At 35.2% G+C, this 26733-nt stretch overlaps 1 protein-coding gene across 1 annotated transcript; it reads left to right on the top strand.

Annotated features, from left to right (window-relative positions):
• Nucleotides 1-8469: 8469 nt before the first annotated feature.
• On the top strand, nucleotides 8470-26022 carry LOC123549255 (twisted gastrulation protein homolog 1-A-like). Its single transcript, XM_045337181.2, has 4 exons — nucleotides 8470-8623; nucleotides 12876-13110; nucleotides 15790-15981; nucleotides 22354-26022. Exons 2-4 carry the CDS (start codon nucleotides 12897-12899, stop codon nucleotides 22674-22676), a joined length of 729 nt encoding a protein of 242 aa, XP_045193116.2. The 5' UTR covers nucleotides 8470-8623; nucleotides 12876-12896; the 3' UTR covers nucleotides 22677-26022.
• Nucleotides 26023-26733: the final 711 nt, after the last annotated feature.

Raw genomic sequence — 26733 nt, 5'->3', positions numbered from 1 at the left:
GTAGGGAGTAACTCTTAATGGCATATAGAACTAAGTCTATTAAGAGTTACTCCCCTTAACTTTGCAAAGGCACAAGCGGTATGAAGTAACCTTATGGAATATAAAACAAGGCTGTAGAGTGACTCCCCAACTTGCAAATGGCGTCAAGGTTTTGGTATGGCAAGAGTTAACTTTAATAAAAATAAACACAGGTCGGTTTAGAGTGACCTCCCTAATTTTGCAAATGGCATCAAGGGGAGGGGAATACACTCTTAATGATAAACAAGGTTGTTGAGATGCCTCTCCTTAATTGCAAATGCGTCAGGCGGTAGGAAGTAACTCTAGGAAATAAAACCAATTCCGTTCATGTCCCCTTAATTTTGCAAAGGCGTCAAGGAGGGTAGGAAGTACTCTTAAGAAAAAAACAAGTCGTTGAGTACCTACTTATTTGCAATGGCGTCAGCGGTAGGGGAAGTAACCTTCATGAAAAAAGTCGGTTAATGCCCCCTTATAATGCAAAATGCGTCAAGGGGTAGGGGAGTAACTCTGATAAAAAACAAATTTATTCGGTTAAGAGTACCTTCCCCTTCCCATTTGCAATGGCATCAGCGGTTTGCGGGAATAATCTGATTAAAAAGGTCGGTAGGTGACTCTACCACCTTATATTAATGCTCAAGCGGTGCAGGGAAGTAACTCTTAATAAAATACATGTTCGGTTAGAGTGACCTCCCCTTAATTTGCAAAAGTGTCAAGGGGGACCGTAACGTAACTCTTTATTCAAAAAGAGTCGTTAGAGTACCCCCCCTTGAATATTGCAAATTGGCGAGGTCACTAAGTGAACTCTTTATTTAATCAAGAGCTCGTTCCCCTACCCGCCTTGACACCATTTGCAAATTACGGGGGTCACTCAACCTAACTTGTTTTTTTATTAAGAGTTACTTCCCCTACCCGCCTTGACGCCATTTACAAATTAAGGGGAGGTCACTCGAACCGAACATGATTTTTTTTTTTAAAAAGAGTTACTTCCCCTCACCGCCTTGACGCCATTTGCATTATTAAGGGGAGGTCACTCTAACCGACCTTTTTTAAAACAAGAGTTACTACTTCCCCTACCCACCTTGACGCCATTTGCAAAATTAACGGGAGGTCACTCTAACTGAACTTGTTTTTTTTATTAAGAGTTACTTCCTTTCCCGCTTTGACGCCATTTGCAATATTAAGGGGAGGTCACTCTAACCGAACTTTTTTCAATCAAGAGTTACTTCCCCTACCGCCTTGTCGCCATTTGCAAAATTAAAGGGAGATCACTGTAACGGAACTGGTTTTATTTTTCCATTAAAAGTTACTTCCCGACCCACCTTGACGCCATTTGCAAAACTAAGGGAGGTCACTCTAACCGACCTATTTTTCAATCAAGAGTTATTTCTCTTACCCGCCTTGTCGCCATTTGCAAAATAAAGGAGATCACTGTAACGGAACTGGTTTTATTTTCCATTAAGAGTTACTTCCCCTACCCACCTTGACGCCATCTGCAAAATGAAGGGGAGGTCACTCTAACCGACCTTTTTTCATTAAGAGTTACTTCCCCTACCAGCTTTGACGCCATTGCACAATTAAGGGAGATCACTCTCACCAACCTTGTTTTATTCCATTAAGAGTTACTTCCCCCACCCGCCTTGACGCCATTTGCAAAATTAAAGGGATGTCACTCTCACCAACCTTGTTTTTATTCTATAAGAGTTACTTTCCCTACCCGCCTTGACCCCATTTGCAAAATTAAAGGAGAGGTCACTCTAACCAACCTTGTTTTTTTCACTTAGAGTTACTTCCCCATTGCTTTTACGCCATTTGCAATATTAAGGGGAGGTCACTCTAACCGAACTTGTTTTATTTTCATTAAGAGTTATTTCCCCTTGCTGCCTTCACGCCATTTGCAATATTATGGGGAGGTCACTCTAACCGACCTTTTTTTTTCAATCAAGTGTTCCTTCCCCTACCCGCTTTGACGCCATTTGCAATATTAAGGGGAGGTCACTCTAACCGACCTTTTTTTTCAATCAAGAGTTACTTCCCCTACCTGCTTTGACGCCATTTGCAATATTAAGGGGAGGTCACTATAATCGACTTTTTTTTCAGTCAAGAGTTACTTCCCCTACCCGCCTTGACGCCATTTGCAAAATTAAGGGGAGGTCACTCAACTGAACTTGTTCTTTTTATTAAGAGTTACTTCCCCTACCCACCTTGATGCCATTTGCAATATTAAGGGGAGGTCACTCTAACCGACCTTGTTTTATTCCATTAAGAGTTATTTCCCCTTCCTGCCTTCACGCCTAGTTAGAGTGACCTCCCCTTAATTTTGCAAATGGCGTCAAGGCTGGTAGGGGAAGTAACTCTTAATGAAAAAAAAAGATCGGTTAGCTTGACCTCCCCTTAATTTTGCAAATGGCGTCAAGGCGGGTAGTGGAAGTAACTCTAAATGGAAAATAAAAACAGTTCAGTTACAGTGATCTCCCCTTAAATTTGCAAATGGCGGTTAACTTTGCAAATGGCGTCAAGGTGGGAAGGGGAAGTAATTCTTAAGGGAATATAAAACCAGGTCAGTTAGAGTGACATCCCCTTAACTTTCCAAGTGGCATCAATGGCGGGTAGGGGAAGTTACTCTTAATGTAATATAAAACAAGGTCTGTTAGAGTGACCTCTCTTCAACTTTGCAAATGGCGTGAAGGCGGGTATGGGAAGTAACTCTTCATGGAATATAAGACCAGGTCGGTTAGAGTAACCTCCCCTTAACTTTACACATGGCGTTAAGCCGGTAGGGGATGTAACTCTTAATCGAAAATAACACCAGGTCCAATAGAATGACATCCCCTTTTGCAAATAGCGTAAAGGCGGGTAGGGGAAGTAACTCTTAATGGCATATAGAACAAGGTCAGTTAGAGTTATCTCCCCTTAACTTTGCAAATGGCAACAAGGCGGGTAATGGAAGTAACTCTTAATGGAATATAAAACAAGGCCTGTTAGAGTGACCTCCCTCAACTTTGCAAATGGCGTCAAGGCTGGTATGGGAAGTAACTCTTAATAGAAAATAAAACAAGGTCGGTTAGAGTGACCTCCCCTTAATTTTGCAAATGGCATCAAGGCGGGTAGGGGAAGTAACTCTTAATGGAATAAAACAAGGTTGTTGAGAGTGACCTCTCCTTAATTTTGCAAATGGCGTCAAGGCGGGTAGGGGAAGTAACTCTTAATGGAAAATAAAACCAATTCCGTTACAGTGATCTCCCCTTAATTTTGCAAAGGGCGTCAAGGAGGGTAGGGGAAGTAACTCTTAAGAAAAAAAACAAGTTCGTTTAGAGTGACCTACCCTTAATTTTGCAAATGGCGTCAAGGCGGGTAGGGGAAGTAACTCTTGATGAAAAAACAAGGTCGGTTATAGTGACCTCCCCTTAATAATGCAAATGGCGTCAAGGCGGGTAGGGGAAGTAACTCTTGATAAAAAAAAAACAAATTCGGTTAGAGTGACCTCCCCTTAATTTTGCAAATGGCATCAAGGCGGGTAGGGGAAGTAACTCTTGATGAAAAAAAGGTCGGTTAGAGTGACCTCCCCTTAATAATGAAAATAGCATCAAGGCGGTGAGGGGAAGTAACTCTTAATAAAAAAATACATGTTCGGTTAGAGTGACCTCCCCTTAATTTTGCAAATGGTGTCAAGGCGGGTAGGGGAAGTAACTCTTGATGAAAAAAAGGTCGGTTAGAGTGACCTCCCCTTAATATTGCAAATGGCGTCAAGGCGGGTAGGGGAAGTAACTCTTAATGGAAAATAAAACTAGTTCGGTTACAGTGATCTCCCCTTAATATTGCAAATGGCGTGAAGGCAGGAAGGGGAAATAACTCTTAATGGAATAAAACAAGGTCGGTTAGAGTGACCTCCCCTTAATTATGCAAATGGCGTCAAGGCGGGTAGGGGAAGTAACTCTTGATGAAAAAAACGTCGGTTTGAGTGACCTCCCCTTAATATTGCAAATGGCGTCAAGGCTGGTAGGGGAAGTAACTCAAGGGGAGTTCACTCTAACCGACCTGGTTTTATTTTCCGCCTTGACGCCATTTGCAGAGTTAAGGGGAGGTCACTCTAACCGACCTTGTTTTTACAGTTAAGAGTTACTTCCCCTACCTGCCTTGACGACATTTGCAAAATTAGAGGGAGGTCACTCTAACCGACCTTGGTTGTCTTCCATTAAGAGTTAGTTCCCCTACCCGCCTTGACGCCATTTGTAAAATTTAGGGGAGGTATCTCTAATGGACCGTGGTTTTCTTCCATTAAGAGTTACTTCCCCTCACCGCCTTGACGCCATTTGCAAAGTTAATGGGAGGTGACTTTAACCGACCCTTGGTTTTGTTCCATTAAGAGCTACTTCCCCTACCCGCTTTGATGCCATTTGCAAAGTAAGGGGAGGTCAGTCTAACCGACCTGGTTTTATGTTCCAATAAGAGTTACTTCCCCTACCCGCCTTGACGCCATTCGCAAAATTCAGGCGAGTTCACTCTAACCGACCTTGTTTTATTTTCCAATAAAAGTTACTTCCCCTTCCCACCTTAACGCTATTTTCAGAAGTAAGGAGATGTCACTCTAACCGACCTGGTTTTATTTTCCATTAAGGTAGCAGGGTACATCTCGAATTTTGGCCCCCGTCAATATTTGTTATAATTAGAACTTCGTGTTTTTGGATGTCTGTGAATTAGGGTGATAATGATTGATTAATTCTTTAGAAAACTTATACAGCCGATACATGTAAAATTCTGATGTCAGTTGTAAAGCTAACTGCTGGTAGCTTTGTATGAATCAATTAGACATCTTTTCGCAGAAAATTTCAAATCACGGAAGGGTTCTGTGCTTGTTGATTGATACTCAGGAACATTTTTGCTATCTTGTGAAAAAAACGAGCTGGGTGGAACCGGAAGTTCAGTAAGGACCAATAAATTGAGAAATGCAATAAAATCGGCATTCGGAAGAGCCTCACACTTGCTATGATCAATGAAGACTATCCTCCGGAATCATGGACTCATGTCTATACAGACGGATCAGCCACATGCGCCGTCAAAGAAGGAGGAGGAGGAGTTTTCATTCAATACCCATCTGGCAAGAGAGAAACACTACATGCAGCCACATGAAAACACTGCAGCAATTGCAGAGACTGAAGCACTCATGAAGGCCGTCTCAATGGTTGAAGACTCGGCAGAAGAAATCTCCTCAGTCGTCTTTTTCACAGATGCACTGTCTGTCATGGAAGCTCTGATCAACAACAAAGCTCCGCAGCTAGCCAGGAGAATGCAGAGCCTAAGTATAGCCTGCAAAGTAGCACTTCAGTGGATTCCATCTCATTGTGGACTTGCAGGCAATGAAGAGGCAGACAATCTGGCTAAGCTAGGATCTCAGTCAGAACAACCAACAGAACCTGTGAGTTACAAGGAGAAAGTCACCATCATCAAGGCACTAACGAGACCAAGGATGGGGGAAGATGCTTTTCATCTCCTTGATCGGTCTGAACAAGTGATTATGGTCAGGCTCCGCTCAGCGCACAACAAACTCAATGCTCACATGTACAAGAAATACAGACTGACATCCTCGCCAACTTGTCCATGTGGTGAAGAAGATCAGACTGCGGAGCATATACTTCAGAGATGTGAAAGGCATGACCAGGAGCGAGCTGCGACTTAGCCGATAGATACCTCAGTCCACCAGAAACTGTATGGAGGCATTGAGGATCTGCGGCAAACCACAAGTTTCATCGAGGCTACTGGTCTGACAGTGTAGTCGCGAACGACAAGAAGAAGAAGAAGATCGGATGGACTTGAAGCTGTTTTGACTGAACTGCTGTTTCTAAAGTAACAGCCTATTTTAAATACTGTTGTTTACAGACAAACGAGCCAGCAAAACTTTTATGATATTTTAAAAGCAGATTGGTCTAGTTCGTCAATTTTTATTAGATACAAAACATATAGGCTAAACTACTTATAAAACAGATATTTCAAGCGAAACGGCTAACCCGCCATTTGCTACTTTGCCAATATACTTACTTTAAAAAAACAACATTAAGCAGTCGATGGGATGAACATGCTGTTCATAACATATCAACATTTAAAAAAAAATATCAATTTGCGAAAAGTCGGGCGGTAATACGTCGTACAAATAATTTCACTCGGTCTGCGCCCTAGTGCAATTATTACGCCCGACGTATAACCGCCCATCGTGCATAAATAGTGTTAAAGCACCCTTTTGCTATATATTATTTCTTAAACATGCAATGAATAGATGAGACGACGACAATGACAATCGTCTATGGTTCCTAATGGCGTCTTCTGTACATATAATCGTCCTTGACATTTGAACAGTCAATTAACACAGACAAACGGTTTTAAAGTCAATGTTCAAATATTTTTGAACAGCTAATACAATTTCAGGCAGGATGCCATTCCTGATAATTTCTGTAGATCTACATTCCAATAAGTAAGAAGCGGTTTAAAGTTTCAGGAACTTCATCACAAATTTTACATGCGGGATCAATTTCATTTTGATTGAATGAAACTCTTGTAGTTTGTAGAATATAGGTGCCAGTCAATATTTTCATTTTGACTGGTATTCCTGTGTTTTGCTAGAACATATCAGTGGGTGTGGTATTCTTGTAGTGTATTTAATATTCATATATTGAAGAGTTTTGTAGGTATAAGTTGTACTTGAAACATATTCTTCGTAGTATTTTGATATTTTGTTGCGACAAATATTACCAGACAGACCTAAGGCTTTACAGTGAATTTGCCCTTCAACCGGTAGAAATCCAGATAATATAGATCTATACATGCAGGATTAGCAGTTGTCTGTGATAATGATAACACTTGCTTCGATAGTTGTTTTTGGTACATTTCCAGCTTATGGATGTGCTTCTGTGTTGTTAAGATTACATCAAGACCATATATAAACACTGGAATAACGCAAATGTTTATTATATGTAATGCTGTTTTTATTTTATTAAGACCTGTTTCACCGTGTAGTCTTGCAGGCATTAAACTGTAAGAAGTTCTGCGTACTTTTTTCAGATTATTTTCTACGGTTTTTGTCATTGTTAAATTCATAGTCTCACCTCTTTCTATCCCCAGGGGTGTTGATATTTCTACTGTTTTCATTTTAATGGTGTTCAATAGATAGCCATACTTTTGTTTTAAATATTTGAGTCAATATTAAGACTCTTATCTGGTTGTAACTTATATCGTTGCTTTTTACTTAAATCATATGCTGTGTTTATAAGGATTTATGCTCGTCTTGTTTAACACAGTTAATAACATGTAGTTGGACATGTAATATTATATGTATGTTTGGTAAATCTAAATCAGCAAAGTCTGTTGTGCTCCTATCATTCACCATAATCATCATCAAAGTTTACACATAGTATGATACAAGTTTATAGCATAAGATTTGTCAGTATGCGTGAGTTTTATAGAACTATGTACGTTTCACTATTTGACGCATTCATTTCTGTGATTTCAATACTTCCATCGGTCTGCACACAGTTTTCATAGTATTTGTATTTACTGTTTTCAATAGTTATATTCATATGTAGCCATGTCAGCTTTTATAATGAATCCTCCACCTGTCATAGTTACATTCCCTTCTTGTTGCTTTCATGCTTTCAATTTCTTAAGCAATGATTTTTCAATATTGAGTTCATAGTTCAACAGTTTCCGCGCCCCCCCCCCCCTCCCCCTCCCCCTCTCCCCTTATAGGACTGTGTAAGGATTGTACTAGAGCCATGGTTGCTTGAAATATGTATTAGATTAATTAACATAACAGTGGACACTAACTCTCAATACTGGCAATACTATAGCTATTCAAACTCAGTGGTAAAACACTTGTCATAAAATTTCATTCAAACAGTGTCAATTTTTAAAACTTTAAAAGCGGTTAAAAAGTATCCTGAGCATTAAACACTTTAAAATATCCCCGAGGAATATCTAAAATTCACTAAGATTTACTCAAAGACATGTTAAAAGAACTTTAAAGTCTTAAAATTTATAAAATCAAATATGGCGGAGCCCTATGACCCCGCCATTCCAGGGCGCGGCGGAAATCTTACAGAATATCCGATGCTAATTCAGTTCATCTGATCAAAAGAGGATATACAACACATAGTCAACCTTTTACCACCATAAAAAGCTATTAGTTAAAAATGCTTTAAATAAGAGAACATAAAAACACGTCCTTTCACCCCGCCATCACCGGAAACATATATAGTATGATTTTATTGTAGAAATGATCAATAAGATCAATCAATATTTAAAAAGAAAGTCGTAAAGATTTTTAAATCGAAAGCACCTGTCAATGACGTAAATATCTACGTTTATTTACGTCCCTGCACCTGTTAAACAGTTAGTCAAGCATTGTCCTGCACTGCACGGTAAGTACGGATGTAAGACGGGTATGGTGGCTTTTATCTGACAACTGTTACGCGAAAACGGCAGAGTAACCGTCCCTAATTATTATACAGGTAGCGCTTCATTCAGGTGTGCACTAGATCAACTTCATCCAAAACAAAGGCTGTTTTCAGTCGGTACAGGAGAGATCTGTGCTATAATGTGATTTAACCGACCGATACAGGTAACAGCGTTTCGTTTTCAACATGTAAATTTACTGAAAAACGAATTCCAAATTAATAGGTGTTTGTTTACTAAACTATAGATAATACAGTGAAACCCCTCCAAACAAAACCCCTTCTTGACTAAGGAAAAGGTTCTGTTTAGAGTGGTTTTTGCTTTATAGGGGTTTTGTCAATGGGAAGTCCTGATTGAAAAAAATATGTGGACAAGAAAGAAAATGATGTAGTGCTCTTCATCAGGTGACACGAGTTCTGGCCACCATAACTTACTGACACTATTTTGTTAGCTCGACTCGGAAAATAGGTGTGCAATTCTACTCACCCCGGTGTCGGCGTCTGTGTGAGTTTCCTTTGTTAAAGTTTTTCGGGAACCTTTGATTTTCTATCATATCTTTGTTACTATAGCAGCATTCGGCGAGTTATCTTCCCAAATGATTTAACAGGTGTCGCTACGGGCGAATAGGTCCTATCATGCGGTGTACTCTCGGCTTTTATCATAGTGTTAAAAAAGTGATTCAGTTATTTAAAAAGATACAATCATGTAATTTATCAATATCATCTATTTAGATAGCTACATGTTTCTTCTGTTTTTAACAAGAAATTTATAGCCTCACTTCAAAATACTGGCCAGTTATATATATCCTAGCATTTATTTTAAGCGAGTCACATTTCTATTTAATTTGTGAGCAAAGCGGGGTTAGCTAATTTAGCTAGTTGAAAAATATTGCTAAATTTACCATTGTATGGATACTTTGTTTCACATAGACAATGATTTCTCTGGATATATTAAGTTTGCATAAAATTTCCTATCCACTGGCTGCATACTGATTGTTATCATAAAAAATGTGCATACCATGTGTCCTGTTAACTCTTAGGGGGTTAAAGAATAATGTCATTGAAGCAGACTTAACACTTCCTGCTCCCACGTGGGTGTTACATATTTGACAGTCTGATGTTAATGTTTATAATAAGTTTTCTTAATACTTTAACACTGATTTGACATAATGTCTAATAGGTCTCACATTTGTTGTTATTTTTTATTTCCAAAGCTCTACAAATTTGTGGTCTGTATATTAAAAATCCTCCGGGTGTTTTATAATATGTAAAAATTCATATTTTGACATTCTTGTGATATTTCTACTTTGTTATCTATAGTTAAGAAACAAACGTGTCAGGTTTTTTTTGTTGTTGATTAAAAACATTTTAACTAATTGTTGGTCTCAAGAGGCGATGCTTTAGGCCCAACAAAAAATTGAGATTGAACCAATGGCCATTTTATTGGAAGTTTGTATTTCACTTTATGTGGGCAAGCTGCTGTGAATTTGAATTGACTGAAAATTAAAGAGGCAGCACCATAAAATTAAAATTAACACAAGATGTGTTAATTTGTCAATAGAGATCATTTATGCCTCAGGATGATATTTTCATAAAATATATGAAAAAACACAGATGTAATAATTAACTGGGCTGATGGAAATTTGTAGGGACATCTTATCACAAGGGCATATATTTAACGTTTTACAGTAAACATTCTTATAATTTCTATATTTTTCAAGACCTCACCTGTGTATGCAGATCTTTCCAATTAAACTGTAACTATAGGAATATATACCGTCTACACTGATCCTTTATTTAAAGAATATAGTCTGAATACTTGCAAAATGATAAAAGGATTTTCCAAGGAGGGCATTGAAAACTACTTAAAAGCTAAATAAATCATTTATTGCCACAATTAACAAATATGACAATCATACAGTCCATGAATAAACTGACACACAGAAAATGCACTTTAAAACAGTCCTTACAGCTTGTCTGTTATTTTTCAAAGCATAGAATATCAATAGATATGAATAAAGCTCTTTGAACACTCAAAATTCTGCTCAAGTGATAAAAAGCTGAACTTTGATGACATTTTCGGATACTTTCCAATTCTACTAATATTTTGAAGTGACAACGACTGTATAACGATGTAAGTTTACAAACTTTAGTCTGGGACCTATTCGCATGTAGCGCCACCTATACGCGCACCTGTTTTATCAGGGGAATTAACTGACCGATATCGCCCATTGCTTTATATCTTACAGTATATAAGTTCACATAAACATTGTCCAACATACAAATAAGATATGTGCAGGGGCTGGGCCCATTAAAGGTCACCAAGTTGTTATACTTGGAATTATTTTCATTTTAAATTTTTTCGAAAGCAGCAGTCAGGGATTTTTTTCCTTCTTTATAAAGTACCCCTAAAAGGACCTTTTCCCAATTGAAAAATGCAATCTTTTTTCCCAATTATCATCCAAAAATTCCCCCAAATGACCAAATTAAGTTTGCATTTTGATGATTGCAGAAGGAAAACTTAGTTACATTGACATTCACCATGATTTAACCATTTGAACAGTTTGTTTGATGATATTTACATGGAATTTAAGGAAGAATCATTCTAAATGATGTTATTAATTAACTATAAAAATTCCCAATCTGAGTAAAAAAACCTGCTATTTTCCCCCAATTTATCCAGTACCGGACCTTTTTCCAAAAGGGCAAAAAAAAAAAAAAATCACTGAAGCTTCATTTATAGACATATCTGTGGTACTTTAAAAGATAATGACTTGAAATTAAAACTATTTCTTTATAATCATCATCTGCATGATTGTGTGGTAACAATCCCCATAACTCTAATTGTATTTTTGACAGAATTATGCCCCCTTTCATACTTTAAGTTTTTTGGCAATCTTCTTCCAAATTTAAAAAACTTACAGCAGTTTTTATAAAATAGTAAGCGTTTTCGGTGCCATCATTTTTCTGAGAATTTGTCGAAAATAAACAAAAAATGTGGAAAAAATGGTTGAAAATTTGTCGGAAATTCACAACTTCAAAATCCCATTACTTTTGTTGTAATAAAGATATTTTAAAAATTCAAACTGTTCTGAGCTTGTATTTACAAGCTCTTTGTTTTGGGTTTATTAAAACTGATAAACAGATAACTTGAAAATTTAGCTGGGGTTGCTAATCTTCACTGTCTGGATATAACTTTAGTACAATATAAGATAAAGGGTAGAGACCACCAATTGTTTTCCCATAGACTTACATTATAACATTATGGCGTGTACGGCCTTCCATACATCGAAACATGTATATCTAACTACATATTTTTCAAGAACTATCTTAGTTCTACCGAAATATCAGACGGAAAACATATGAATATAGTGATACTTTATTTAAGTAATTTTCGTGTGAATGAGATGACCCCCTGTTTACATCATTGGCATGGTGGGAGAAATTCGTTTGATAAAACTTTTTTTCAATACACATAAAATGTAGCAAATTTTGTCAAAATGTATAATAAAATACTGTAAATGCAGTGAAAAAATATCAATTTTGAAAAAATAATCACTTCCTGGGTTTGTTTACATGACTGACCAATCAGAACGCACAGACGTTACCTTATTCCCAGGTATACAATAATATACTTACCTCATTCCCAGATATACTTACCTCATTCCCAGTAAGTTCCCTGTACTTTTTTGCATTGGTGGTCTCTGACCAATGACTTGAAACTTAAACTGTATCTTTATCATCATCATCTGCATGTGTGGTAACAATCCCCATAACTCTGGTTTGTATTTTTGAACAAATTATGCCCCTTTCATAATTTTTTTGACAAACTTCGTTTTCTGGACATAACTTTGGTTCTATATAAGATAATGACTTGAAACTCGACATATATCTTTACCATCATCATCTGCATGTGTGGTAGCAGTCGTAACAACTGAACTAAAAGAGAACTTTCACACTCAAAGGTTTTCTTCCCAGTTTCACTGTATCTTCTTTAAAATACTACTGCCCCTATTACAATCATTCAGTAATTTGAACCTCACAGCAGGACTAATCTAAGGAAAGTTCGGGTTTGCAGGGGTCAGATAACACAAAGATCTGTGTCACTTGGGTCAGACTTTGTAATATTGTTGATTTAATCTTATGCACGAGCCTCTTCACAATTTTACAATTAACTTGCACATATGTTTCATCATGTTTTTAGTACTGGTTTCCCTCCTACTCCCACTTTGAATGTCTACACTAACTTCAGCCCGACTCCCTGCCCATTACACCCATCATCATCCGCTGTTCATAAGAGAAAACATGTTGAATGATTTTCTAAGAAAATTAAATTTGTACCTTTAAATATTATAATGACATGAGATGTCAAAAAATTCATATCTTAGTATATATATACTTACGTTCACTATTTTTCAGAATTGACAGTGAGCGGACACGATGATGTCAAAAATATTTGTTGGCTTACTGTGCATCGTAAGCCTGGCTTACGTTGTACGGTGTTGTAACCAGTCGATGTGTGCCAGTCTCGTCAGCAAGTGTCAGCTGATCAAGACATGTGACTGTGATATGTCGGATAAAAAGAACTGCTCATGTTGTAATAATTGTCAGCTATGTCTGGCTCACCTCTACTCGGAGTGTTGTTCTTGTGTCGGTGAGTACAGCATGCTAATGCTGTGTTTTCCTATAGCATTTTGAGTCTAAATTCAGTCCCACCCCATAATATTTTTTCTCAAACTTTGACAAATTCGTCCATAGAATTAAAATTTTTTTATCTACATATTTACCTACCACAGTGTTATATCTAAACATTTGATTATTGCAAAATGATAATTACAATCTAATATATTTGCATTATCTGATACAGTTTATTATTTGATTGAATATAAATTACAAAACTTTTATTAGAAAGTCCACTTTCTAATAGAAAGAGGAGGTATATTATTTTGTTGCTCATTGTTGGTCAGCTGGTCTGTTTGTCAGTCACCAATTTGGTTTCTAAGCAGCAGTTATGAAATGCTTCATCTTACAATGGTCAAACTTCATAGAATAATTGCCTGTAGTCAGTAGATGATCCCTTTAGTTTTAAGGGTCTGTAGGTCAAAGTTGCAGTGACCTCTAGATTGAAAATGGGTAACTGCTTAATAAGTAAAGCTGCTTTGGCCTACAGTTCTCAAACTTATAGGATGATTGTCTTTGTCACTGGTGACCTCGGTTGTCTTGAGATTCATAGTCTTAGTCATAATGACTGGCGAAAGTTACCCTTGTCTTAGTGTACCTCCAAGCTTCATCGATGATCCTGTTATCATTTGAAGACCACTATTGTATTGGGGTTCTGTAGGTCAAAGGTCAAGGTTACACTGACTTTGAGACTGAAAATGGTTCCGTTGAATAAGTGAAGAACACTTTGACTTACATTTCTCAGACTCCACAAGATATGACTGTGGTCAGTACTGACCTTATTGTTATGGGTCAGTGTCAGAAACTGTTCTACTCAGTAACTATATGAACTCCAAGTTCTAACTGAGTTCCAAGCTTCATAGGATGTTTCCTGTGTTTAGTAGTGACCTCTGGTGCTTTGGGTCATAGGTCATATAGTAGTTCATTCTCAGTGAATACTTTTATTTGAAAATTGACATTTCCTAAATAACTTGTGTTCTATTCTGCTTATTAAACTTGTGGTTCTAACCCAGATGCTCACTTGTGCCTGGAGGGGCACCTGGGGTCTTCATCAACAGAAGCTGGAAAGTTGTCATAAGACATATACTTGAGTCAGGATGACATCAAACCCAAAAGTAACAAAGACATTAGTCCAATATAAACATACGTTGAATATTATAGAACGGCCATAATTATATACAAAAATGTATATGAAGCGCAGATTGACTTATATAGGAGTGGTGTAATGAATATGTTTTAAGTTTTCCCCGGTCCCAATTTAGGAAATTCACAGATAAATTTCCCATCCACTGAAACATTTTCCAAAATATATGAAGTCTTTGTTTTGTTGGTGCCATTCTGTAAATACTCATTAAAATGTTCGGCTTATGTTTTATTATTCTTATAGTGGCAACAATTTGATTTATATTGTTGTCTAAGCATGGCATTTAATATTAATAATAAATGTCATTTGCAGTGGTGGCCTTTCTCAGTTATGTAGGTCTACCCCTTGGTTACACTGCTGTAATTTATACATACATTTGTTTTAAAAAATCTGTTATTTTATTGCATTGTCTCATGTCTGAAAATTTCCTAATTTGGATTTGGGGCTGGCTTAAAGATTTTCCATGTTCTGTCAGTATATCTTAAAAGAAATTATGTTGAAGAAGTGAAATACAAAGTAGGCAGAAAGTTGAATCTTTCTCAGGAATATAATTATATTTTATTTGCAACAACATTAACACCCTCTCAATTTCCAGGAATTTTTTTTTTTTTTTTTTTTTATCCCCTGCCAAAGGCGGAGGGATATTATTTTGGCGTTGTCCTCACAGATGTCCGTCTGTCTTTCCAATTATACATAACACTTGTATATCTGGAAATTAAATATCATTCATAATACAGTCCCAACATTCACGAAAACAATTTTTTCAGATTAGATGTAAATGCCCTGAATTTGCTCATTTTGGATTGCAGTCATGATTACAGATGCTATTGGTCTATGAAAATCATTTGTTTTTGAGGCACAGTTTCCTTTTCTTTCTAAAATTGTACAGTCAAACTTGTTTGAGAGACAACTTGCATTAAGAGACAAGTTACATTAAGAGATCTCTTTTTCAGGTCCTTATCCTGTTGTTTAAGGACAAATTATTGGCCTTCCCCTTTAATATTGTGGTATAAACATAAATTGTAGTGTAGTAGTCACAGAATTTTCATATGATAGGGAGTTGAATAAAGTAAAATTTGATTTGATTTGATCCATGAAAAAGGCCACATATTGAAATTATCAATATTTATCATTTGTGTAAATTATGTAGTCAAAGAACTGTAGAATCAGAATATCACTTTGTTCGGTTATTGTAGATGCACTGATATACAAAACTGATATTTAGAGCTAATGCCTGGCTGTCATTAAATGAATTCAATGATGTCAACAAAGAGTAAGAATCTGTTGTTTAAAACTGCTAAATACTAGAGAGATGCTATGTATTGATACCCTTGTGACATTTTTCCTAAATTGTAATTTGTATAAAAAAATTATATGTACATAATTGTGATTATTTATATTACTTATGGATTTACCATTTTTCACCTTACATGATGGTGAATGGCCAATAGCAAGAATATTGCCAGTTTAGTATAAATAAACTAAAACTCACTTATTTGTGTGTTTCAGATATGTGTCCACACCCTGATCCGGAGGATAGTATATTTAGAGCAAGCGCAATTGAGGTGATGTCTGACCCTATCCCAGAGCTCTTCAATGTTCTTACGGAGGAGGAAGATTACCTGAAGCGGTGGACAACGCATAAATATCCAGTCTATTTTGACGCACTTTATTCCAAAAGTACCAATATGAAAGATATAGGTAAGTACTTGTAAAAAGGTTCAAACAGTTGAAAGATTTTGCAATTTTGTCATGTGAAGCAGGTTTCTAAGACAGGTGAAATTAACTTTGTCAGTAGCATTTTCTGCTTAAAATTTACTGGTATGCTTGCTGCCCACATTAAAAATGTTACTTATAAATCCTGTGAAAATTCGAGTCAAACAGTTTCAAAGTTGCAAAAAAAAATTTTACGTTGTCTTCCAGATAGGTACTTGTGAACTTTTGTATTCATTTATTTGAACATGACATTGTGTTTTGTCATAATTGCTCTTTGTTTAATTTGAAAACTGATAAGACTTTGGTATAAGACTTTATTGCCCCATTAAATGACAAATTTTTACCACTATCATGATTTTCTATGACTAATCAAAATATGAAGAAAATTAGATTTCATATTTGAGCAGTGCTGCATTAGGGCTTTGCGTGCAGAAAGGATTCTGATCAGTTCGCATTCATACCGATCATTTATCGCCACATCCATACTGTTAGTTTATCAGTTTGGGCACTAGTATCCAGACTGGTCGCAGAGTCCCAACATTGGTTTTTCGCATGGCGACACTTACCGTTCTTTTGTAAGAAAGTAACTATTAAAAAATGATATTAACCTTTACCCTGCTAAATTTCTAAAATGGACTGGTCCATCATTCAATTTGGGCAATACCATTTATTAATTTACTGACTTCATGAATAGCGAACAGTGCAGACCATGATCAGACTGCACAGATGTGTAGGCTGATCTTGGTCTGCACTGGTCTCAAAGGCAGAATCACTTGCCGCCAGCAGGTTAAAGGTTAAAAGGTTTGAATAGTGAGTTATACCAGAATCTGCTTAAGTTCATCAAACTTAATATAATGTTTATAATATAATTTGAGGACTGAACAGAAATTTGTTGTAATTCCTGCTTTATTTAACGAGAGTTACCCTAGTTGTAAAGAGATCTCTTTATCTATATTTTACAATGGCTGTTTTATCTGTTTTAACATGCAAGAAATGATACAAAAAACTTAGATTCATTTAATATCTTTTAAATCAGTGAAACACATCACTGATTTCAAGTTTTTAGGCAATTTTAAACAATTTAGATGTCAATTACCAACCACAAAGTAACAAAGTGTCCTTTGTCATGCAGTAAAAGAGAACTTTAAAGGATGGGAAAAAATAAGTTAGATTCTAAATCTTGATCGGTTAATTATAATGTTACTTCAAAAGCTTCCTTTTTTCGTAATATAAATTATGACATTAATATGTACATCATTGTTTTTTCTGAAGGAATTTTCTGAAGGTGCAACACGTTTAAGGTAACATTATCGAACAGAACACACAGAACAGAATATTAATTTAATGATGAAAGACACAAATTGCAAAATTTAGTACCTAGTTAATAGAAAAAAGTGGTTATAGGTATCAACAATATTGAATAGTTTAATTTTACTTATGATGTAAGAATTTAGGTGTGGCATTCTTAAATCTTCAAACAATGAAATGATTTGTGAATGGAAAAAAAAATAATAAAAGATTAACATTCTTAATTTTCTCTCCTGACTGAAAAATTCCCATTTAAACGCAGTTCAATAGAAAATTCACCAAATTATCTTTTACATCAAAATTTTTGTTGTAAAAACATGCTAAGAATAAAATATCTTGTAAAATGCTAATACGGCTTATCCCTCTCATTTTGCAGAACCAGTGAATAACAGAAAACACTGGTTTTATGGCTAAGCTTTATAGACATACTATTGTGCAAGTTTATTGTAGATGTTTGAAGCAGATATATACAGACCTGGAGTAGATTGATAAACATGGCAGGTGTTTATGTTGAACTTGATACACAGGTGTTCCATGTCGACACAAAAATGTAAAATGCTTGTTTGAACACTGAAGTACTTGAACTCATGATTAAGTGAAGAAGGAGAATTTTAAGACATTAAGGGTTTATTTGAAGTATATGTTATAGAGTTATGACTCTGAAATCTTCTATCTTCCTTTCTATGTCTTCTCTGGGAACTTCTGCACAGGTGTTATAAAATAATTATAATTTTTGTGAAGCTATTATAGAAATTGCATAAAAAGAGTTTTTGTAGGGTTGTAAAATGCGTGCTGCTGTTTCGTTTCTAAACTAATACTAAGTAAGTACTAGGTATACAGTATGTGCTGCTGTTGAGATTTTAATATAACAAAATGAAGTAAAAATGCTAGAAATTGCAAACTGTTTGAAGTTATTTTATACTACCATAGGTGAAAAGCATTTTCACAAGGACAAGGTTTGTGAAAATTCGACTCTGGATATATTTTATAATAGTCGATTATGCAAATGTTAATTATAGTTTCCATATGTGCCATATTTCTTATGTCCATACAACACAAGTGTGTTATATGTGTTTCATAAATTATATCAGTTTTAACCTTTATGTTTGCAATTTCTAAGGACAATGCCATTAGACTTTAAACAACATAATTTTTATCCAAAATGACACTATTTGAATTGAATATACTTGCAACAAGACACATGCATGACAAATGTCACTGGATGACATAATTAAATGTCATTATATAATTGTACATTATGCAGTATAAAACACATTTCAAGATCTTATTACCTAAACTTAGCTGCAGAAAAAAAAAAATCTTACACATTTTATAATAAATAAATGTTGTTTATCATTACTAAAGGACCGAGGTTGCAGGTTGAAAACCACATTATAGGCACCAGGCACATGCTTTCTTGTAAGACAACAGTAAACCGTGTTAATTGACAGGAGGCAATTAAAACCCCTGGTAGTTAAAATCTAATGACTTTATAAATATACCACCTATGCAGATTTGATTAATGATAGTGCAGCAGAAACGAAGGTTCAGTTCTTGTCTGTTACCTTCCAAATCAGATAGATGTAACATATCCTTAGGGATGTTATGATTTTGTAAAAGCAGAAACCATTAAGTAATTACCCAGGTTACTAGGCTCTGTATAAAACATCCAGAAATAAATTGTGTTTATAATCCTGCTGGTCTTTGATAATAGCTCCACATCTATTTATGACTGACAGAAAAAAAGCAGTTCTGAAATAACTCGGCTGTGGTTTGTATGATTTAATTATTCCTTCAGCTGTTTATCTGTTGCAGCCAGTTTCTGCCTGCTCAGTTTGGTATTGAAGAGAGACCAGTAGAAAAATTGTTACAATGACTTAGACAATTTTTTTTTACAGAGTTGAACATTTTTACACACACTTCTAGGTCAGACCTATTCAATAATATTTCATTTGACAAAACCGATTGGTTTTCTAAACTATCGATTTAAAGTCACGTTTGCAGTTTGTGGCTGGGGCATGCTGGGTCATTTTTCCTCTGTATCTTCAGATAAATACTGACTAATGCAAAATATTTAAAAGTCTGTTTTAAAATTTTTGAGATATAAAAGAATTTTTTTTCGGAAGAACTTACCAAATTTGCTTTATATTTACAGTCTGATGTGCAACATATTTTTAGATTATGTTGTTTTGAGCCTTTAAAGCGACTCACTCACACATTCTAGGCAATTTTTTCTCCCAGAAATCCATAAAATGTGGTCCAGTAAAAATGACAAGTGGTTCAAACTTATTGACATATGATTTTTGCAAGCTATCCTAGATTCCTAGTAATATATGACCAAAAACGTTGTGCAGAATGGAGTAAAATTTCGAGGCTTTTGAAATGATGGAAGAAATCAACATTCTTCCTGCTATTTTACCATTTTCATTCACTTTATCAATACATCAAACTTGGGGTGGAAATGAAGATGTTTGAACATTTCACCCAAACTTTGGGGGAGTGTCTTAAATAATTGCCAGCATTCTTTTCATTTTAAAATAAAAATAAATATCAATAATAATGCAACATGTTAAGTATTACAAATGAACAAAATGATTGAATACAGGAAAACAATTTAATTTGCCTAAATATTATTATTCGTAGTTGTAGTCTTATTTCACATTTTACTGTATACTCATTTGCCTTTATTAACCGTAAATACTATTGTTCACTATGTATATTGTATAGGAAGAATCTTTTTAATTTTCATGTAAACAAAATAGGTGTTGTGGTATTAATAGTTCAGTCCAGCATCATTCACAAAAATTACATAAACAAAATGATAGGAAAAAATCAAAATCAGCAAACAAAATTCCAAAAAGAACATTCTGTTACAGCTTAAACACAATTTTCTGACAGTAATGATAAAAATTGAATAGATATGACAAGGCTGTCTTTTATTGGATATAATTTAGATTAGGAAATGTACTTTTATGGGAAGGCAAATTACAATTAAATGAGGGCGTCTTTTGCCTGTTAAGACACCACAAGCTGCTATAAGGATTAGATTGTTTTGTGTGTGTATATAGACAGGGGACAATGTCCCATACGCAAATGAAAATTTTATTGACATTAATCATTGATTTTAATTAGGAATAATTTAATACTTGTCAGTAACTGTCACAAATAATGAAATGATAATGCAGCCTAGTCCTGAAATAAAGCTTTCTAACTTTTGTCTGCAGCAAAAACTCCTTGATTGAAAAGTTGGAACATTTTCAAGTTAAGTGTATACTCCATGTCAGTGAAAAGGAAGGTATTGAGAATTTATCATCATTAAATCAGTTACTGGATAGTTTAGGTAAACAGGCTGTTTGTCTTTTATTTACAAGAAATAAAAACATCAAATTATATGCTTTAAAATGCACTGAATATCTTAAAGTTTCTGTCTCTTAATGAATTGAACATAATGTCAGGTGTAGATTTGCCTTTAAAGGGAAATATTCTTAAAGTAGACAGTTTTGAACATTTATCAGTTCAGGTGTCAGGCAAAATAATGAAGGTTAAAATTACACACTTTCAATAACACAAAAGTTTGTTAAAGATATTTTTGTATTGGTAACATTACCACAATGTCCTGTTTCATTGTGTGGTGAGAATAAGTTAAAAATTAATGAATTATTTTACTAAAAAGTGGTTTTTATAATTCGTTCTGTAGGGGGCCTCCGTAGCTGAGTGGTTAAGGTGGCTGACTTCAAATCACTTCCCCCTCATCAGTGTGGGTTTGAGCCTTACTCAGAGCATTGAATTTTTCATTCAAACCGTTCTGTGACAACTTTTTACCTTTATCTTTACAGGATGGATTTTACAAAGAAATGTTATTGTCGGTAGACTATTTTTTTTATCAATTCCTACAGAATACATGGTCCTGTAATGGTCAACCTCCATAGTATGATTGCCTGTAGTCAGTATTTTACCCTTATTGTTTCACTGGTCAGAAAGTCAAAGGTCATGGTCACAATGACTTTGACAGAAAACAGTCTTTGTGCAATAACTAAAGTTTGCCTCGGCCTACAATTATTAAACTTATAGGATGATTGCCAGTGTCATTAAATGACTCCTATCAATTTTTGGGTCAGTAGGTTAAAGGTTAAAGTCCCAGTGACATCAATAAGGTCAATATAAGTGACCTCGGTACTGAAAACAGCCTCTTCTGAATAGCTGTAGAACATTATTAATTTTTGCCTGCAGTCATCTGTGAGACTTAATAAGAAGATTGCATATGGTCACGACTCACAAGATAAATACTATTGCTTTAGGGGTCAGTAGGTCACAGTTCAGTCACATTGACTTTGAGACTAAAATTTGTTTCTGCTAAAGAAGTAACAAATGATTTGACATGGAACTTTCAAAACTTCGTATGATGATGTCATATAGTCAGTAAAGACCCATTTGTTCTGTTGGTCAGTAGGTAAAAGGTCAAGGTCACAGTGACCTCGAGGCTGAAAATGGTTTTAGTTCAGTAACTTCAGAACCCTTTGGCATACTGCCTTCATACTTCATAGGGTGATTGCCCGTGGTCTGTAGATGAGCTGTATTGATTTGCGGATCAGTAGGTCAAAGTTCAAGGTTGTAGTTACCTTAGGACTGAAATGGGACATGCCATCATAGGGGGCGCATATGTGTTTTACAAACAGCTGTTGTTCCTGTTGATAGTTACTTAGACTGTTGAGTAATTTACATTTAAAAGGAAAAAAGACCTAGGCACTTGATCTGAATATTTCCAGAGTCATAATATGTGGATGAAATTTTTGCAGCATAGACTCGAGTTATCAGTAACTGTTGTAGATCACAAATTGTTGCCTCAGCCGGAATCTGTATTTACAGAAGCAGGTGCTAGAGGTTATTATTGAGGTGATGAAATATCAGTTCTGTATATATAATCATGACTGGACAGGTAATAAAAAAGAAGAAGAGTATTTTAACTTTGTTGGGATCATTCCTTAGTCGACAGAATTTCATTCAAACTTAATGCTTGATATTTTATTGACCAAGTGTTATACATTTCAGATCACTATCAGCACGAGGGAGGACCAGGAATCTCTCATAGTATGACCAACTGTACTGTCGCTTTTATGTCTAAATGTATGTCCATGAACAAATGTAAACAGTCGTGCAAATCCATGGGTGCGGCGAAATATCGCTGGTTTCAAAACGAAGGATGTTGCCAGTGTATCGGCAATACGTGTATAGATTATGGCCTTAATGAGGCAATGTGTTTGCAGTGTAGGGATGATGTAGATGAAAATTCACAGGACGAGAAAAATACGGCAGAAATGGAAATTGAAAAAGAAGAGAAAATGGTTGAAAAAGAAATTGATGATATGGTATAGCAGTTTGATTTTGGTGTTTTGTGTATTGAGGAATATACAGTGCTGTATGAAAATGTTTAGGATCCGAAATTGATTGAAGTCTTGTGGATACTGAAGTATTTTATACCTTACATAGACATGCACACTGACCAAATGATACTGGTATACATGTGGTGTTTAGGATTTTGTTCACATGTGATGATGTTACAGACATGGATTTCTGATTGATGAACTGGGAAAATTTGTGTCTATATGCCTGGCAGCTGGGATTTAGGTTGATCTACAAATATTTCAAAGAATTTGCATTTATTACATCATACTGTTTATCTTGCTGTTTTGTACCTTTATAAATGGGATTGATGTGTATATGGTTCAAACTTAATACTGTGTGATTCAGATATTTCTTACCACATTTTCTAGATTATTTTCCCCTCATTCAGTTAAAGCTGCCTATATATTGGCTCTAGCTAGAAGAGGGTATGAGAAGGTTTTTCTATTTGGAAGGTTACTTTGAACAGTTGTAATTTTTAACACTACAGGTAATTTATTGATATTTTCCTTGAGTGGTTGTCATTTACCTTGTAAATGGAGTTCTAATAGTAAATTGGAATGTACCGGTACTCTAGGATGTCATTATTACCATATATGACTTTTGAAAGGTGCTTTATATCAAAGTCATTTAAATTCCTTTTATGGAACCTATTCATTTCATTTTTTGCCTGAATTGCAAGGCATCATAAAGAAGAAAAAGTTCGGGAAATTTTTAAAGGGGCTCACCATTAGTTGACTCGAAGGAACTACTTGAGTTTCAAGTAAATGTTGTACACAGATGTTGTATTTTAAGTCTGATTGTTCATCACCTTTAACTCGGCGATATATGACCATTTTGTGTCGATTTGCCGTAAAACCCAACTCACTCACTCATCACCTTTAATTAAACCTATGAAGATTGACTAATTTAACATGATTTTCACCAAACCTCACTTGTATGGTTTTGCATTTTAAATGTTTGCCTAAATTGACAAGGTGCAAGGATCACTATGTATACAAAAATGTATATAACTTGCAATATTCAAGCTTTACATTTTGGGTATATCATGTTTTACGATAATTAATTCATAGAAACCAGAGTGGTGGGGCAAGCCCCTTTAAACTGCTCATACTAAAACATTACAGAAAAATGAATTCCAGGGAAACTGTAATAACTCCATGCTATTGTTCAGTGCTTATATTTTGTCAAATGTTAGGGTATTGTGTACATAATTATGTAACATGTATGTATGTTATTAAGATTTTTTGTATGATCTGATACAAGAAGAGGACTCTGTTAAGTTTTATATTGTTAGTGTATACATGTTTATTACATATCTCATTTAATAGTCATGCTATGGAAAAAAATAATACATGTAGTATACTTTTTACATTTTAAAGATTTATTTGAATTTTTTTAATGTTTACTTCAAAATCTGTACTAAGCTTGTATTGGTGGTTTTGTAGAATCTGATGCTAGTGTTTCATTGAAAACTGTACTGTACATCTTGTTGTGAAGATTGCTTACATCTCATTCAGTGATTCTTAAAGACCCTTGCTGCAGTTTCTTGTATGAGGGATTAGGCAAAAATTTCCCAATAATAGACTTAGTTCAAACTTTAAATATGAACACAGTAACTGTTCCATGTTAGAAACAGAAAAATGCAAAAACAACCATAGGTCACCCTGGTTGTTTAGGAGTTACCTGTCCTTATAACAGGATTTTTCTTCAAATTTGCATATTCAAGGGCAGATAACTCCTGAACAAGCATGGTGACCTTCAACTCCTTTTCATAATTCTGTTTCTAACATGATACTGTGTTCATATACAAAGTTTGAACAGATTGTTATTGGGAAATGTTTTACCCAAAACTGCAGCATAGCCCGCCCGCTTAGCTCAGTAGGTAAGAGCGTTGGTCTACGGATCGCGGGGTCGTGAGTTCGATCCTCGGGCGGGGCGTATGTTCTCCGTGACTATTTGATAAACGACATTGTGTCTGAAATCATTAGTCCTCCACCTCTGATAATTCATGTGGAGAAGTTGGCAGTTACTTGCGGAGAACAGGTTTGTACTGGTACAGAATCCAGGAACACTGGTTAGGTTAACTGCCCGCCATTACATGACTGAAATACTGTTGAAAAACGGCGTTAAAACCAAAACAAAACAAAAACAAAAAAACTGCAGCATATGTCCTTAATATGATATATGGTACAAGTTGCTGTGTACAAAATGTTCTTGCTTTGATGTGATTTTTGATGGGTGGTTTTGGTGCTTTTCCCTTGCTGAAAATACTGCCAGAATACTGCATTTCTCACAGATCATAATTTTAATTTTGAATATTACATTCAATGAATATTAATTCTTAATTTGCCAGTGAAATGCAAGTGGTGCTTAAATGGGAGTTTATGCAGCCAAAATAAATAGCCCACCGATAGAACTTGCTGTACTATGTACATTACTGTATCAAACATTTTATTACAAGCTTTTGCTTCACTTATTTTTATTTACCGTACTGGCTTTTATTTTAGTTACATTTTATTGTTACAGATTAGCATCATTGAATTTTATGACATTTTACATCTTCAGTGTATAAAACAGTATACACTTGTATAATTAGCGAATGTTTTACAGGTCTTTGTTTAGGGTGTTCAGAACTATAGTCTATATTTTCAACTGGCGTTTTCATTTTAAAAGTTACAATTTTTATCAATCCTTTTTACATGTGTCTCTAGAGAATATGTGTGAAAAACGTTTTTCGTATTTATTGTATAAAGTATAGTGTATATAGGGTATATATACCTTGTTTATGATGTTGTTTTATCTGTATGGTGCAAAATCTTAGAGTGCTTCCAAAAATGGTGTCTAGTATTTTTTCAACTTACACCTTGTCATATCCAAAGATACAGAGTATATTAGGTTATACTGGAGTCACACACATCTGGCCATCAGTCCATGTTTCGTTTTTGGAGGTGTATCTCAGAAACGATTGAATTGGTTTTCGAATAACTACATTTTTTGTACACATATATGTTCACCATCGTAATACGACATAATCCATTACAAAAGTCACTAGGCCATGGCCACATCTGGGAGGATAAAAAAGGTTTTGTGTACCCGTCATTGGAAGAGCATACAACTAAATGGTTTAAACCATCTGGTTATATTGAAGTTAAATTGATTAGAAAGATGTTACTGCTGAGTGTATAAGTTGTGTCCTTAGAGAAACGGTTTTAGAAGCATTTACTTCTAGTTTACATTGCTGCATTTATACATTATCTTTGATAGACTTTATCATAAATTTTACAGAAATAAATATTTGACATAAGAAATGTACAAGTTTTTCTGTTATTTTAATGCCCCTTTCCAACAGACATGCAGCCAGTCATCCCATCTTCTTTTCTTATGAAACTAAGGCATAAAAAAAAATTGTTTCCGGTATCCTAACCTACCCTAAATGTTATGGCCTTGGAAAACATTTTTTTTCAAAGTTGCAAAACTGCACTTTTTATGCTTTAAACATGACTAATGATGTTAGAAATCAACTTACTGATGCTCTAAAGGCATAACTCCCTTATTTGTATTCATTTTTTGACACGAAAATAATTTCCGAAGTCTCAATAAAAAAAAAAAAAAAAAAAAAAATTGACCTACCAACCCTATTTTTTTAACATGTTACTGGAAACAAAGAATTTTTTTAGGCCTAACTAAAGCATTATCAGATTAAGTGGTTCCAAAATAGTTCAGTGGTGAAGTCCACAATATCCAAAGTGATACTTCACTTTATTACTGGACTCCACCCCCCCCCCCCCCCCCATAAATGTTACAAAAAAATTCTGATGCAGTGAATCAAATAAAGTCATACAGACACACATGTCTTAATTGTCTTGTGGAAACAGATCATTATGTCTAAAATTATTGCTTTCTTCCTCAATAGTCTGTGCAAGGGAAGTAACCTAATAAATATATATGCTAAGGGAAATAACCTAATGTAGATATGTATGCAACTAATACAAGTACTAGTAACTGATAAATACCTACCAGAGTTAT

The sequence above is a fragment of the Mercenaria mercenaria genome, chromosome 6, assembly GCF_021730395.1.
Source record: "Mercenaria mercenaria strain notata chromosome 6, MADL_Memer_1, whole genome shotgun sequence".
In the NCBI taxonomy this organism is placed as follows: Eukaryota; Metazoa; Mollusca; class Bivalvia; order Venerida; family Veneridae; genus Mercenaria; species Mercenaria mercenaria.
Note: the sequence above shows the minus strand (reverse complement) of the source record. Positions and strands in the feature narration are given on the sequence as shown.

Excerpts from the sequence above, each read along its gene's own strand:
- LOC123549255 (XM_045337181.2), top strand. The coding sequence starts at position 12,897 with ATGATGTCAAAAATATTTGTTGGCTTACTGTGCATCGTAAGCCTGGCT. Across the intron at positions 13,111-15,789 it reads GGAGTGTTGTTCTTGTGTCG|ATATGTGTCCACACCCTGAT; the intron begins GTGAGTACAGCA and ends TGTGTGTTTCAG. Across the intron at positions 15,982-22,353 it reads TACCAATATGAAAGATATAG|ATCACTATCAGCACGAGGGA; the intron begins GTAAGTACTTGT and ends TATACATTTCAG.